The 17,398-nt window shown below is 40.2% G+C and overlaps 1 protein-coding gene across 2 annotated transcripts in view; it reads left to right on the top strand.

The window, feature by feature from the left end:
* The first annotated feature begins 267 nt into the window (after positions 1-267).
* The window catches only part of LOC116836543 (broad substrate specificity ATP-binding cassette transporter ABCG2-like), a 36,181-nt gene continuing 19,050 nt past the window's right edge, over positions 268-17,398 (top strand). For both annotated transcript variants that reach the window (XR_004376484.2, XM_032800201.2), the window contains exons 1-4: positions 268-357; positions 7,907-8,124; positions 15,011-15,070; positions 15,649-15,763. Coding sequence is in view for 1 of the 2 variants with exons in the window: in XM_032800201.2 (XP_032656092.1) it covers positions 7,925-8,124; positions 15,011-15,070; positions 15,649-15,763 (375 nt within the window). In the remaining variant the exon portion in view is untranslated. The remainder of the gene's footprint in view (positions 358-7,906; positions 8,125-15,010; positions 15,071-15,648; positions 15,764-17,398) is intronic.

Below are 17,398 nucleotides of genomic sequence, written 5' to 3'. Positions count from 1 at the left end.
ATGGTACACTGAGTAGAAAAGCTAAGATTAGGAGCTGCATTGCCTCTGCCCCTGCCCCTGGACTGAGAGCCTCTCTCATTTCAGCAGCAAAGAGGAGGGGAGGTGACTGTCCTTTGCAAGGCTATGTGGAGGAGGGGAAGGAGGGGTTTCCTGTGGATTAGCCCTTGATACTACAGAAAGCTTAGTGAGCCACTGGTGAGACTTCACCTTCCTTTGAGCTGCATAAGAGGCTGGGATCACTGCTGCACTTGCCACTCACCGCTCTTCCCCTGATTCCAGCTGTGTCCCAGTACCTGTCTGTATCACCCATAAACTTCCTCACTGCCATTTCCTTGTGCACGGACCAAGATCCACTGGGTAAGTCAACTGGGCATTTCAACCTTATTGATGGAGTTATATTTTTTTTAAACTGTCTAATCTAGTGATTGGTTTCCTTCCCTGTGCCAGGGAGAGGAGAGATGAGAAAAACAATAGTGGAAGAGCTATTCTGCCACCAACTAATGAATAAGATTCTGCAGCTGGTTTGGCCGACAGTGAGAAAGATAATGTTTTGTGATTTGCCTGGAGTTCTCCACTGCATTTAAATTTACCTGCAAAATTAGATGTCCAAAATAAGAATGTAAGACTGATGGCTGAATGGTGAAAGAGCTCAGGAACTAGAATATGGAGAGGGAAACAAGTATATTACTTAGAAATTTGGATGTATGTCTATGTACCATATATAATACACAAGACCTCTTTTATCCAAACCTGTTTAGTATGTAATACCCTTTTTTCTGAATCTAGGTTACACATCCCCAGGTATGTCAGTTACCTGTTAACATACCTGATTTTCTGAATCCCCTTTTACACAAATGGCTTTAATTTCCCCAAAACATTAATGAAAATGAGGATTGTGCTGTGTATAAATCCACATTTACCATACCGGTTTCCTGTATAAATATATGCATATGTACATACATATACCTGTCTGTGCTCTGTGTACGTATGTAATAAAGCATTGTATAAAGTATGGGATTTACATATACATTTCATGTATTTGTATTTATATAGAGAACTAAAATGCACAGCTACAATATGTTTTTATGAAGGGTTTCACCTGACAGTTTGCATTAGTTAAACTTTGTACCCATTATAAATAAGAGAAGTAACAGCTTAACTAATGAATGGCTGGCAGGTTTACAGGATGTTGAAAATTAGGATTTTTTTAAAAGGCCTGATCATTCTTTCCATGCTTTGGAAAACTCATTAACACCACCGAGAGTTGATTTTGTCTCTAAAACTATACATTCTTAGTTAATTTTAGCTCTTGATGTGTTTGTTTGAAGAGGTAAAATACCTAGAATAAACTGGTTGGTTTTTTGAAAACCAGTTAAAATATGTGTTGCTGGGTTTTGCGAATTGTAATTGCATTACTGAGTTACAAGCACTCTTCCTTTATGATTTAGAAAATTTGTCCAGTGCCAGTTGCTTACTGTAGGAAATTGCTAAGACAAGAGTTCACATTATCTCTTTGTTAATATAAAATATCTTAGGCTGGCAAACATTTTTAGTAAAGTTGCTTTAAAAATCTCAGGCCTGGTTCTGCTGTGGCCATGTTGGTTTGATAGCCATATAATGTCACTGATTTCAGGTAAATGACTCCTGATTTACTCTGCTGTATGTGAGAGAGGAATCAGGCCTTTGGACTATAGAAGTCAACATACAATGGACGAGAAAAATGCCTGTATGCACCCCAATTTACACACTTAAGGTGTTTTCCTCTTTGGGGTTTGAAAATGTTATTTAAGTTATGGCATCTATGGATAGGAAGATATGATTTCTTTAAAGAGGGCATTTTTAGTGTTCAGTTAGAAGAAAGATTAAATAGCAAGATCCAATATTTTAAATGTTTCCAGATAAATTATTTTGTCTCCTGACTTGGTAATATTATTAATAGTTTTGAGAGAGATTATGGATACTGAACTTCTGCCTTGAAAGGATGCAGTGGAAGGTCTGAAAGTGAGAATCTTTCTTGAGGATAGGCTTAATGGGAACCTGGTTACACAGAAAAATGGAGTAATGACATAAGTGGAGAACTAAAGGTCCAATACAGTGTTGTGATAGAAAATATGGTGATTTTATCTATTGTGTGGTCAGCCATTACTCACACAAACAAGGCCGCCCAAAGGATTCAGGGGGCCTGAGGCAAAGCAATGTCGGGAGCCCTTCCATAAAAAAAAAGTTGCAATACTATAGAATACTATATTCTTGTGGGGGCCCCTGTGGGACCTGGGGCAAATTGCCCCACTTGCCCCCTCCAACCCCGGGCAGCCCTGCACACAAACCCCTAATTGATTGTAATGGGATTGAAACAGCTGTAAGGGCTGCCCTTATATTAGTCCATTTATATCATTACATCATCTGAATGCAAGTCATCAGCTTGCTACTGTATGTTCAACTAGGATTTTTTTGATTTATTCTGGGATCATCCATCAAGTATGAAATATTAGTAATCCATAGAAGATATTGCTGGGACTATACTGCTGCTTGATCCAAAGAGTTTCCTACCGGATTTTTCTAAATTAGGTGCTGGGATAAGAAGAATGAATGCTGTTGATGACTCACTTCTTGATAGCAAGGATGAGTGTTAAAGGAAGATTTTTTGAAAGAGAACAAGTACAGCATGTACCATTCATGAATAGCTCACCAACATGGGTGACATTTCAGTTACAGAGAAAATAACTTACTTTTACCAAAGTTGATATAATGATTATATAGTCCCCTTTGTTCATCATACTGGAAAAATACTTTTGAGCACAAACTAATGTATTCTGATTATTTACTTATATGTTGATGCCTATACACGATGATGTGGCACATTATTTTATTGGATATTATCTGTCCATTAACATCTAGAGTAGATGAGCATATGTTTGTAGATGTTTTTTGTGAATTGGAAATGGAATTTCACTACACATACATTCATTTGATTTATATTTTCTTTGATATTTCTTTGTTCTCTGGAGTTTTAGTTGCAAAAGGACTATCAAATCAGATGCAAAATAACGTTACACAAACCTTCCACTCTGAGAAAACAAGTAATAATAAAGCATGTTAACAACCTTTGCTCTTTTCTCAAAGCAAACATCAAAAGGAACATGCCCATATCTTTCCCTGGTTAAGCTTACTGATTTATAAAAATCTTCCTATTCCTGAGTAAATATTAACTATATAATCGCTCACTGAATGTTTGCATTATTAATAGAAAAAATACTAAAAAACAAAAGCAAATGAAAAGTCAGCCCACTATGCATAGATATTATATTACTGCTGCTAGTGGCTCATTGCCTTTTGGCACAAGATTAGAGACACACCAGTTTCTCCCATAGGGAATTGCTACAATGGAAGATTTGTAATGTCAAGACTCATATGAGAAGAGAGGCGGGTAGTGCAGATTTTAATTTGTGACTGATACATCACCTAGAAGAGCACAATAATTATTTTTTAGAATTAAGACTTAACAATTGTGTGTCAATTGCAATAAAAGTATGCACAAATGTAGCTGTGCAAGGTCACTTCTTGTTCAAAAAGGTGGCCTTCAGTTATCTTGAACAGTGCTTTTCTCTGCTTACCTTATTGGAGAGGATCATTTGTGGTGTTCCTGGTTTACAGGGGGTTTATTCAACATGTTACCAAATGTTTCACATTTTGTTTTCTTATATTTTTGAGAATGGTGTTGAGAATGTTGCATGATAATTAAAGCAATACAAGCTCAGGAAAGTCAAATTTAAATGTAAGGGCAGGCCAAATTCTAACTTGTGCTTCAGTCACTTTGTGCCATTCTGGCCACACTAAGGAGGCCAAGATCTATCCTAAACAGGGCATCTGGGAATTCATTTGATGTAGGGGAATTCCTGAAATGCAGGAAGTTGGTTTAGTTTGCTATATGCCACCTGGTGGAGAAGGGGGTGTTCCAGTTGGAATGGTTGATGCCAGGAGGAGAAGTCTCCTTAGTGAACTGCACTTCTGCTCCTAAAATGATTTTCTAATTTTTTTGTGGTATTTTTATTTCCATTGCATTGTAACAACATGAACTTTCATATCACAGAATACTTCTTGTTGTCCTAGTGCACTGGAGAGATGGAGAGAGTGTCCTCATCTTCATAATATCACTTTAAAAAAGGTTACCCAAGAGACAGAGTATAAATGTATTCCCAACTGTGAAGAACCCTAGACCTCAGTAGAGCCAGGCCTCTTTGGGTGTCATTCAAAAAGACATCTGTTTCAGCCACTGGCAGCAGCATCTTTAAAAAACAAGCTGCACTTTATATCTTTTGTTTCAGTAAAGATTACAAGGCAGCCAATGTGTTGTCAAAGCTTCAGGAACACAACTATGTGGCTTATCTCTCAAAAGCAGCCCCTTGGGTATATTATCACTGATGGAGTGGCCACTACTCCCTCTGTTAATGGCTTTACTGGTTTCCTGACAAACAGCAACAATATCAAATACTTTCTTGGACTCATCGACTTTAAGGTCAGAAATAACCATTGTGACAATCTAGTCTAACATCCTGCACATTGCAGGCCACAGAACCTCACCAACTCACTCCTATAATAGACCCCTAACCTCTGACTGAATTACTGAAGTCCTCAGAACATGGTTTAAAGATTTCAAGTTACAGAGAATCCACTATATTACACTCATTTAAATCCACAAGTGACCCGTGCCCCATGCTGCTGAGGAAGGCAAAAAACCCTCAGAGTCTCTGCCAATCTGACCAGGAGGAAAATTCCTTCCCAGCCCCAAATATGGCAATTAGTTAGATCCTGCTCATGTGGGCAAAACCCTCAGCCAGACACCTGGGAAAGAATTCTCACTAGTAACTCAGAGCCCTCCCCATCTGTTCTTATTGAATATCGGAAGGATCTGTGCCCAGCATAGATTGGTTAAGGTCCAAAAATGAAGCTGCTTTGAGGAATTCCAGATGAAAACAGTTTAATCAGGCATCATATTAATCTATCCCAAAAGGCACCAGTCTACCTGCTTACAAGAAAAGAGCTGAATGATAGGGTGGAGAAAGAGTCCTGTAACACATGAATCAAAACATAGCATGGTGGGTCTTATTTTAGGTTTACTGCCTTGAAAATGTCCCTTTAATAGTGGAAAGATTATAGGAGGCAGGTGTTACGTAATTTCTATTTTGTAGTCAAACCAGAACAAAATAAATCTAGGATCAGCTTCTGTATTGCACTGTGGCCTCTTTATGCTGTTTTGGTGGCATAAAGCAGCTAGACACTGGGCAGAACAGACCCTGCCCAGTGATAAAAAATAGGATAAGATAAAAAAGACACAGAGATGTCAGAAATACTCTGTGCTACCCCTTTGCCGCCCTTGGTGTGGGGGTAGCACTGGAGCATACCAGGATATGTCAGAGGAGGAAGGAGGCCTGGCTGCAGTATGCTGCACTCCAGCTAGTCTCGGTTGTGGAATGGTCTCCTGGGGGCTGTAGTAGTTCCAGCTTGCTAGGCTGAGCACTTTGTACCTTCTCCTTACCCCAATTCCTCCTGCAAGTACAGCTGGAGAGGAATGGAGAATCTGGCTCCTGATGGGGATGATCGTTCCATTCCAGGTGCCCTATTTCTCAGTGCAGAAGTCTGGATCACTGACCTACTCCTTGCGAATATAATAGATTGTAGGGAGATAAAAATAGATGATTTTTTAAAAATAAAAAAATCATTTTTAAATTTAAAATTAGATTATTTTAATTTAAATTGGATTTTGAATGGAAATTAAATACGGGTTTATTTTAAAAACTATTAAAATTAACTTTGAAATTGACAACCTATGGTAAGGCCTGAACTTATTATAATCTATTAAAATCATTTAAATTAAATACAAAAATAATATTAAGCAGTACATGTTTGCTGCCAAGTTTTAAAGGAAGTCAAACCACTGAATTGGTGGAAGTCACTGACAAAGCACTGGGAACCACAGTTTGTAGAAGTACTAAACCATCTTTTGATAGCGGTGGCCTCTTCTGCAGATGCAGAGAAAATATTTTCTTTAGTTCTGTTTATTCAATTTCAGTACAATGACTAGTTCATTCAAAGTTAAGAGACTGACTGGGAGCTGAAAAAGCAGGAAAGCTTCTTTTCTTCTTCCAATCTATGACTAAAAACTAGATGTGAGAGGGTGAGTTCTACTGTTTCTAAAATCTTGAAGGACATGATAATTGGGAACAATTGGTTCAGTTCATTGACTGCACATTATATAATGCTTCCTGTGCTATATAAATAGGTTAGTTTGAAATGCAAAACATGCTTTTGTAAACTTTTGGTAAACTTTTTTTTCTTATGTAACATTCATTCTTAAGGTAGCTTTATTTAATAAAAAAAATTTAACCGCTAGTTGTGTGCATTTTTTATTTAATTAGACTTTCCATCCATCCGTGACACAAATCAGAAGAAAAATATTCATCGTTATCTAATAAATGGGAAATGCATCATTCACCATTTTCTAACAAAATAAAAAATGTAAAAATTAAGAATATGAATAAATATAAATTAAGCTATATAACTGCATGAATAAATGTGTATAGATACAGTGTATCCTCCTGGTTAGCAAAAAAGAAACATAAAATTTTAGTGTCTAGGCTATATGTAGTTGCCAGTCAACATGTTTGAATGGTTAGCAACTTATAAAAATAATGAATCAGGGTTGTGTAGTGAAGGAGGCTGCTCTCTGCAGCACCCCTTTCTCTTGTTACAGAAGCTGGAAGGTGTGTGGTGAACAAGGCAAGGGATTTCAGGAAGAAAAACGGTGGTCTTATGCTTCAGGCAACTGAGTGTGGCCCTGGAGACAGTGGTGCAGGAACTAGAGGTGTTACCTCACCCTCTGGCTTGATGTAGTAATAACACACACCAAATACATGATATCCATTGTTTCCATGATCAGCACCCCCATTATAAAAATTGTTCCAGCACCCCGGCCTGGATAACTAGATTTTATCTCTGCCTCTGCCACAGTTCCTTATGTAAAGCTGGACAAGTCTTATAAACTGGATTTTTCACAGGAGGCCGCTGTGTGTCCCTCATTTTCTGCATGCCTGATCTGAAGTTTTCTTGGGGTCTGATTTGCAGAAGTGCTGCGTACTCACGGCTATAACTGAAGTCAATGGGACCTGTGCTCTGAACATATAAAGTGCTGTAAAATGTTCACTACGCTGAAAACTCAGGTCCTAGGCTTCTCAACGTGGACACCCAAACTTAGTTAACTCTTTTGACAATTTTGCCTTTAATCTCTGTGCCTTAGTTCCCCATGTATAAAAGGGAGCTAATACCACCTCTTCTCAGAAGGGTGTGGTGAAGAAAAAATCATTGATGACTCTTAAGCACTAACATACTATGATGAGAGTACCATAGAACAGCTCATGAGGAAATTATAATTAATAGTTCTATATTCAGAGGAGGGTTTGAAAGTCATGCCTTAAACAATGCGTATGAAAAGAAATAGAGAATAGCTATTCATTCAGTGAGCCCCATTCATCATGTGCACAGAATAAGGCAGGGGTTTAGCGGGAAAGAATAGTATGCAATCATGTCATTAAAAGGGACAGAATTAAAGTTACACAGCAACCGTAATCCTTACATTTCCTTACTGCTGAGTGTGCATTATGTTCTTTTAATGTAGTGTTTGAGATGTCATCTATATATGGGCTTTCCCATTTTATAATCCAGCACATGGAAGAAAAGTTAGGAAGGATTACCGAGGAAGGAAAAGTGTTGAGTGGGGTACACTCTGAGTATAATGCCCACGTTTATTGGAGGGTACATACAGTATAAACTAAGTTGGCTGCATTACATCTAGGGTGGTCTTTCGTCTCTCCTCTATCTATGATACCTTTGTTAATGTTTATGTTTACAGAAGTGGAATCCTACCAAAATGACAGACAACCAGTCGGACATCAGTATTCAAATGTCAAGTACAAATGGCCTCCCCAGCAGAAAAGAGTCCTCTCAAGACCCATCAGTCAGCAGAGGAACCACTGTGACCTTTCACAACATCTGCTACAGAGTGGAGGTGAAGAGTGGCTTCATATGTTGTCGAAAAACGACCGATAAAGAAATTTTGAAAGATATTAAGTACGTATTTAAACATCTCTGTCATAGAGTACATGTTCATTTGATTTCCTTTCTTGACTGTTAGGTTCAGATAAGTCACTGAGAATAATGTACAGAAATTGGTCAAGATTTAAAAAAAAAAACGGGCGCTCAAAGTAGGCTCCCAAATCCATGTTTAGGCACATAAAAAGGTAACCTGATTTCCAAAAGTGCTTGCATCTTTGAATTCTCATTGATGTCAATAGAAGCTGCAGTGTGTTCAGCTCTCTTGAAAATCAGGTCATTTTCTCAGCTGCCTAGATGTGAATGTAGGAGCATAAATTAAGGTATTCTTAAAAACCCTGTCTCTAGCTTTCAGTTAAAACTCAAGACTTTAAAAGTAGCAAAAAGTATTATTCTGTAACCAGAACAATGTGTGTGAGAGTCTGGGTGCCCACAAGTTTATTGCACTGTTTTCTATTACAGTTATTGCTTAGTAATTGCATGATACCGCTCTTGTTGTTAAGGATCCCTTGTACAAAGTTGGCCAGTTTCCAGTTAGATAAGTCTGAACGGCATGTCATGAAAGTTAGTTGTATAACCTACCATTCCATGATGTAATTGTAGTCAGTTCTCTAATTTCAGCTCCCAGAATGCATGAAAGGTTGGACCTTTATCTGTACTGCTCTTTGCCTATACAGCATTTCTTAATAGACCAAGCTTTCCATGCTGCATACAGTGAATATATCCACCAAATGTGAAATTTTAAATCCTTATTCTCTTACAAGAGTCCTACTCCAGTGTAACTCATTTGATTTAAACAGAGTACTGTGAGAGGAGCATATGTCCTTTAGAGTCTAGACCAAATGTATGTTGTGTTCCCATAAACAAAATGCAATAAATAAAATAAAATAAAAAATACTTAGCTTAGGTGACCGCAACTTCTGATTGACAAAAACAACAAAGAAAAAAGCCCCACAAATACAATGTGTCTGGGAAAGGGGTGAGGGATAGTACACAGAGATTCAGTCTGATATATCTAAATTGAAACACACAAAAATCCTTCTCTCCTAAAGAAATACTTCTGCCATGTTGCCTACAAGAAAGGAAACAGAAAATCAAATAAACAAACCCCTCACAACTACCCAGAACTATCATGATATACTAATGCCTTTACTATGTAGCTGTGATTTCTTATTATTGTAACAACCATGGGCAGAGAAAAGGTTGAGAAAAGAAATAAAAGACGTTTCACACAACGTATAAATTACTCTTTGTTATTTATAATATAGAGTAATGTAAATTAGAGTTGGGCCTACTGGAAAACTTTTGATTCAAACACCTCTGACAGTTGAGGAAGTTTAGATCCAGAGCCAAACATGGCAGCTGGTTCCTATGTCTATAATGGACATCTCTGGTAGCAATGCTGAAGACTCTGGGTATGTCTACACTACAGGATTATTCCGATTTTACAGAAACCGGTTTTGTAAAACAGATTGTATAAAGTTGAGTGCATGCGGCCACACTAAGCACATTAATTCGGCAGTGTGCGTCCATGTACCGAGGCTAGCGTCGATTTCTGGAGCGTTGCACTGTGGGTAGCTATCCCATAGTTCCCGCAGTCTCCCCTGCCCATTGGAATTCTGGGTTGAGATCCCAATGCATGATGGAGCAAAAACAGTGTCGCGAGTGATTCTAGGTTAATGTTGTCACTCAATCCTTCCTCCGTAAAAGCAACAGCAGGCAATCATTTCGCGCCCTTTTTCCCTGATGTCCTGGCAGGCGCGAAGCATGCCACCATGGGTGTTTTGCCTTTGTGCACTGTCACCGGTATGTGTTACTGGATGCTGCTGAACAGGACGCAGGGACTAACGTGCTACGCGCACATTCATTTGCCTTTGCTAAGTAGCAGAGACGGACCATCCCTTATTACCATCTGCCCTGCCTTGATATTGCGATGAGTGAGGCTATCAGTCATTCTGTACCATCTGCTGCTAGCCATGAGTGCTCCTGGGCTGGCCTCCGTGGAGGGTCGCTGGGGCTGGACAAAATGGACTGATCCCGGTTATTCCTTCTTTATGTTTTCTGTCTAAAAAATAGGAGTCAGTTGCTGCCTTCGAATATGGCGGCAAGGTACAGAGAACCAGAGAGCACAAGCTCTCCGTGTCAAGCCCCAGAGTTCCTGCAGATGATGAGCTGCCTGCATTCTAGGAGGTCCCCGTGCACACCCAGCCCGTTGCCTCTTCTCACCCCCAACCTCCTCGGCTACGCTGCGGTGCCCCCTTTGTGCATGCGGTACAAGCATGCGCATAAGAACATGCCTTTTTAGTAGATAAAATGAGCGGAGACGCCTCCAGCTGCTATGATAGTCCAGGCGGACATTAAGAGGGTGGTGGGGGAGAGAGCCCAGTGCGTCCCGCTGTGATGATATCCGGCAGGTACATAAATCTTTTACTTCAGCATGAGGAAGAGGGTGGGGGCTGGATGAGTCAGCCTCCTAGTTCATTGATGAAGACCGTTACCAGCCGTCTGTTACCATCTGGCCAGGATGACTGGGGTCATTCATTTTTTCCAGGTGCCCCCCCGAGCCTCCTGGCCAGCCAGGCGCACTCTATGGCTGATGATGGCAATGGTGCAGTTCATATTGCACCGCGAGTCTCTGCCAGCAGGCGAACGTGATGCTGGTGTCCAGCCGCCCCATCCTGTCTACGCAGCATCTGCAGTGACATCGCGGTGACATGAAAGAGTATGAGAAAGTTTTTTTCTCTGTTTTCGAGGAGGGGGATGGAGGGGCTGGTAAATTGCGACATATTCCTGAACCACGGCCACACAATGTTTTTGACTCCTTCCGCATTGGGCGCTCAGCCAGAATGGACCATGCTTTTCGAGACTGCAGAGACTGTGGGTAGCTTGAGTCCTCAGTCCCCTCCCCTCCCTCATGAGCGTCCATTTGATTTCTTTGGGTTTCTGTTCCTTGTTCACACAGCACGTGTTGAGTCCTTGCTGTGCCCTCTGTCTACTATCGCTGCGGATTCTTCAAATGCATTGTCATGTCTTCTTCTGTAACTGGGCTCTGAGTAGCACAGATTTGCTGCTCCCATGGTAATAGCGATCAGTCCAGTATGCTCCCGTACGTCCATGCTGGAGCCCTTTTGGATTGGACTCGCATCGCCACCGTTGCTGGAATCCGCTCCAGCTGGGCCAACAGGAATGAATTCAAAAGGTTCGCGGGGGCTTCCGAGTGCATCTACCTGGCCAGTGCATCTGCGCTCAGATTGCTTTCCAGAGTGCTCACAATGGTGCACTGTGGGATACCGCCCGGAGGCCAATACCATCGATTTGCGGCCACACTAACCCTAATCCGACATGGCAATACCGATTTCAGCACTACTCCTCTCATTGGGGAGGAGTACAGAAATCGGTTTAAAGAGGCCTTTAGATTGATATAAAGGGCCTTGTTGTGTGGACGGGTGCAGAGTTAAATCGGTTTAATGCTGCTACATTCGGTTTAAACGCGTAGTGTAGACCAGGCCTCTGATGGTCACAGTTTATAACCAGATTGCTCATGTGTGTCAGTTTCTCAAAGAAATCAATTTTAATACCATCCCTACTAATGATAAATTTAGCAGGTGCAAGGACCCTTATACTTAACACAATTAGTCCAGCCCTTGTATTCCTTTCTCAGTCAAAGCTACTATTGACATCAATGACAGACTTGCCTGAATAAAGACCGCAAGATCCTTCTCATGTTCAGTAGCAACAGTCAGCCAGCTCTTATTTATAATGGACATCTTTAGTAATGACTCAAATCTCTTGTCTTTTAACTTTATACCCATTTTAATTTTAACCTGACATTGCTCTGTGGTTCTTGGAATTAACGTTTTATCCAACAGTTAGCTGGAAAGACAATATTAAATATCTTTGACATTTCCCACGGCAGATAGAGTCAGCTCACACAGATTTCTTCACATGAATGGTGGGTCTTTGTATTAATTATTCACAGTTAGACCACAATTACTTTAATGTGATTCCCATGGTGCATTCTAAAGACCTTGGAAGTTTTGCCAAACATGGGTATTTAAGAGGAATCATGTGATGATGATTTCTTACATTGTGAGGTTGCGTGTTGTGTTTGGAAGTTTGCAGGTTTTTTGAATAGTAAAATTGAATCATAAAATTGCTAGTGATAAGTGAATGACACACAGATAAAAAGTATTTAGAAATCTTTATTAATTATTAACAGCTTTTACTGTTCCTGGGCTGAAGGTGATGGCTTTTTCCATTTAAGTTCTCTGTTGTTACAGAAGAAATTTGATTGGATATGATCTGTTTCCTGGGTGGCTTTTAAAGTGTGGAACCTGCTTTCTTTGGACAATCCCCTCAGCCCATCTCTGCCCAGTTATAAGCATGACTGAAAACATTTCAGAGTTGTTTTCTATTTTAATTCCTGCTGGTCCTTGTGTACAACTCCCTGCTGCCCTTTACTTGGTCTTTAACTATTTTTGTTGACTGTTATAATGTAACTTCATTATCTAATTACTGTACTTTAACTGTTTAAGCAGAACACCCGGACATTTTTGATAGAAATGGGGGGAAAGCGGTGCCTTATGAAAAATAATAATTATAATGGATCGCAGACAGAGGGAAGTAACCAGAATCCAATGACACGAGGCAAGAAATAGCAATTGGGCATTGCTCTGGTGTGGAAAGTGTTGACTCACCATTAATTAATAATTGCAAAGGGAAATACTGATTGTGAAGGAGCCCTCTACCTGCCTGGTGCTACTTCAGACATTATTAACCAATAATGTTCATATATGTCAGTCGTATATATCCCAGAGTGGAGTTTCTTGCCTGGTCAAAAATCTATTTAGGTATATATGAAAAGCCTACCCAAGGGAAGTTTTATTCCAGGTGACTTGCAGACGTCAAAAGATTCGCCCCTCACCAGTGAGAATACGCTACTCCTACATTCTGGCTAATTAATTAATTAATTAATTATTAAATCCTTGTGCTGAGACTGAGAGAGGCTAAATCTTCTCAAATTTCCTTTATCCAAAGCCATCCCTGCAATTCTGCTTTCAGGTCATATCCAAAACTGGAAGGGGCCTATTTTCTCTATCCAGTTTCTATGCACCCAGAATTTTATGTGAAGAGCTCATAAGATTCCAGCACTCTCTGATTTGAAACTAAACCACTGATAAATTGTTTATTATTAACTTTTATTTGTTATTGTAGCAACCTCCATGTGGTAGGCACTTTGCAGACCTGTAAAAAAAAAAAAACAACAGTTTTCTGTCTGAAGATCTGACAAACTACATTAGACAAAACACAGATGAAGGAGCTGGGAAAGGAGTGGACTACAGCATAGTTAAAGTTACTGAGTAGTAGTGGTTTGGGCTTGACTTCTTAGTTACAAGGATATTTTTTGCCCATTCCAAATCTCAGATCAGACAGATACTTTTAGATCCTCTCTGCCAGGCCTCTGGTCTGATTCAGATTGGAGCTGCTTCTCGGACTACAAGTGAGTTACCAAGTTTCCATTACTTACCACTCAATCAGCTAGTTTTGCTTTCTTTGTACTGGTATCCGTGAGTTCAGTGCTGCCTTTCAAAAGTAACTACCTATACTGTATATATAAGTGGTTGTTTTTGCAACTCATTGTCCAGTTCCATGGTCAAACTTTCACTTCAGTGAACAAAGCCTGCATTTACACACACAGACATGCATTTGCACATGCAACCTGTGCACAATGCTTGTCTGCATGTGCAATATGGGGGCCAGCTGTGAGACTTTGTCCCTTACCACTAAATTTTTCATCTGTAACAATGACCATGGGAAGGGAAGTGTTGATCGTTATCTAGGAAACTACATAGTGTAAATAGCTCCCTACTATGTTTTATAGAAAGAGTTGTCTCCAAACAAAATGACTGGTAGCCCAAATACATACTTAATACCATTTCCTGCTGGCTGCTGAGTGTGAGATAGTTCTTTGCATCTGATGTAGAGTCATTAAGTCAGGTTTCCAAGTATTTCTTTAAATATAGATGTCTTTCCTACATGACAGATGCCTCTCTTACTGAGGGATGGCCAGAGAACCATGCTTGCTATTACTGCATGTATTCTAGAGTATGTTTGTGCTATACATCAACATATGTCTTGCTATTGTTTGATAATTATAGTTCCTGTGTTATAATTTTTAGTTAAAATAAAAAGAAATATCCAATACTGTTAAGTTAGCAATATAAACTAAACAGGAGTCATAGAATCATAGAATCAAAAGGTTGGAAGGGACCTCATGAGGTCATCTAGTCCAACCCCCTGCTAAAGGCAGGACCACTTTCCCTAAATAATCCCAGCCAGGGTGCGCTCTAGCTGGACCTTAAATAGCTCTAAAGATGGAGATTCTACCACCTCCCTAGGTAACCCATTCCAATACTTCACCACTCTCCTAGTCAGAAAGTTTTTTCTAATATCCAGCCTCGACTTCCGCAACTGCAACTTCAAACCATTGCTCCTTGTTCTGTCCTCCGTCACCACTGAGAACAGCCTAGCTCCCTCCTCCTTGGAGCACCCCTTCAAGTAGTTGAAGGTTGCTATCAAATCCCCCCTTAGTCTTCTCTTCTGCAGGCTAAATAAGCCTAGTTCCTTCAGTCTCTCTTCATAAGTCATGTGCTCTAGTCCTCTAATCATTTTTGTTGCCCTCCGCTGGACTCTCTCCAATTGTTCCACGTCCTTTTTGTAGTGTGGCGCCCAAAACTGGACACAATATTCCACATGCGGCCTCACCAGTCAAGTCATTATTTTATGTAACCAACTAGCTTCATAAACCTCAAAAGGATTTGATGCAAAATACATTTCTGAAAATTAATAGAACTAACCCGTAAATGAAACAATGAATGAGAAACCTCTTGGTTTTGTCTTACAGTGGGGTTATGAGACCAGGACTGAATGCAATTCTGGGACCCACTGGCAGTGGCAAATCTTCGTAAGTGTTGAAGCAGTGAAAGGACCTGTTTTACTTGATCCATGTCCCTCACCAAGAGGAATCATACCAACAAGAAAATGCATCTGTGTATATATATATATATATATTTTTTCAATATTTATGAACAACACTCCCAGGGCAAGATTTCAATCTTAATTTCACCAGAGTAAATCTAAAATAAATCTATGGATTTCAGAGCAGAATTTGACTCCAAGTGGAAATTTTGTTTAAAAGTAACAAAAAAGAAAAAAAAGAACCAGTTTTACTAATTTTTTAATATTAATTAACTTTTTTAGTAAATAGTGTCCTGACATGCTCCCCTTATACATCAATCTGCAGTACAGCAGGAGGCTTATTTTACTGAAAAAAAGACAATTCTGTTCTTTGAGGGGCTTTTTAAAAAAAATGAACTATAGTAAGTTGCAAATTTTCAATATGGGAAAGCTTGTGCACAGCTGACTATATACTGTTAACTGTATTTGTCTGCCAGATTTGCCTTTCACTGGCCCCAACTCTTACAGCTTGGTGAAAACGTACACTTCAGAGCTCTTTAAAGTGATGGACTTTTCTTCTTCTAGGCTATTGGATATCTTAGCTGCAAGGAAAGATCCTCATGGGCTCTCTGGAGATGTTTTGATAAACGGAGCTCCTCAGCCTGCCAACTTTAAATGTATCTCTGGATATGTGGTACAGGTAAGTCAGTCTGCAGTGACTGCATCTGCCTTTGTCGTTTTGACATCCTCTGGGCCAAAATGCACCAGAATTGTCCAATATGAGGTAACTGCAGCAGCTGACTTGTCAAAACTGACCCAGGATATAATTTAGAAACATCACCCATTATAGTTTAAAATGTCAATGGGATAAACTTATTTCCATTTCCAGGATTATTCCCTGAGCTTCTGCAGGCAGTGGGGACCTTCCACATGTGGCTCTTCCCCCACCCATACAGAAGAAGCCCATTACAGAATGTTGCTTCCACAGCACCATTGCTCTGCTCATAGAGCTCCACTGAGCTTAGAGGTCAAGAGGGGCTGGAGCAATGGAGCTGACCCCTCCACAGCACCTTTCACTGCAGAGTACCTGAAACCCAGGGAGAAGTTTAAACAGCTTGGAACTGTAGTATGTCTGACTGCTACTGGGCATCTGCAACGAGACCCTGCCAATAGTAGCACAGTTCCTATTGGTGTATAGTTTGCAAAGGCAAGCAAGGCCATTGGAACAGCAATCATCCCTGTAGGACATCATCTGTTTCCATATGGAAAGAGGCTCCATTCCCTATGGATCCTTTGGATCTACAGAAGTGGAAGGAGGCACAGCCTCTCAAATCCACAGCCCTTCTTAACCCCCTACTACTATAGGGGACTGTCTCCAGAAAAACTCTGCAATGTGAACCTCACTGAGTTTTCTCCCTCCCCCCATCTTGTCCTGTGGGTATAGCTGTGAGTGGGTTATCTGGCCCTATATTATAATTTATTTTCTATTATAGCATGCAACTACCCCTCACATTTTGATGGTTTGACAAGTGTGTCTATATTTTGAGTTGACCTTTCTTTAACACTGCTCTCTGAAACAGGTCAGAATTCTAACTCATACAGAGACCTGAGGCTACAAGAAGATCAGAAAAACACATCCCAAATTACAGGCATTTCCCTTCCCTAACAATTGGGTGGGGATGAATCTTGAGAAACACTACAGGAAATGTTTAAGCCTGGTAAAAGAATATTCAGTTTTACAAATTGTTATCACTCTGCTATCTGGCTGCTTTTCCACAAGAATAGGGAGGTCATGACAGCCCACCAATGTGCTGGAGAAATTCTTTGGGGCCACTCCTGCGAGCCTTCTATTAAAATTCTACCACCAAATGTAAAGGAAGTTTGGGATGATTTCTCCACCCTTTCTGGATCCTAACCAGAGTTGATTTTACCACTGGGTCTCATAAAAATGTCACCAGGGCATTCCCCCCCGCCCCTTTTACAACAGACCAGATTTCTTTAGGTGGATTGGTATTTTCAAAAATTGTTCCCTCAGCCAGGTCATCACTCCATGCCTCCAATTCATGCTCAAAAGGTTGGACACAGCTCTCCACTACCACTATGGTCAATACATTTTTCAAAGTTAAAGTTTTCCACAAAGGTACAGCTCATAAGCTTGTTTAGCCAGAGATGACACCTCCTTTCTTAGGTATGAGAAAGTGTTTTTGCTTCAGTGGGAAAACAAATGAATGGATTTCCCCCTATCTCTTGCCTATCTTCAGTGCAATACTTATGGTTAATTAGAGGCTAAGGGAGAGAAATTTTGAGGGAGACCCGTGTTAAAATAGGGTCAGCC

The sequence above is a fragment of the Chelonoidis abingdonii genome, chromosome 5 (genome assembly GCF_003597395.2).
Source record: "Chelonoidis abingdonii isolate Lonesome George chromosome 5, CheloAbing_2.0, whole genome shotgun sequence".
Classification (NCBI taxonomy): domain Eukaryota; kingdom Metazoa; phylum Chordata; order Testudines; family Testudinidae; genus Chelonoidis; species Chelonoidis abingdonii.
This window is presented reverse-complemented; position numbering and strand designations above follow the sequence as displayed.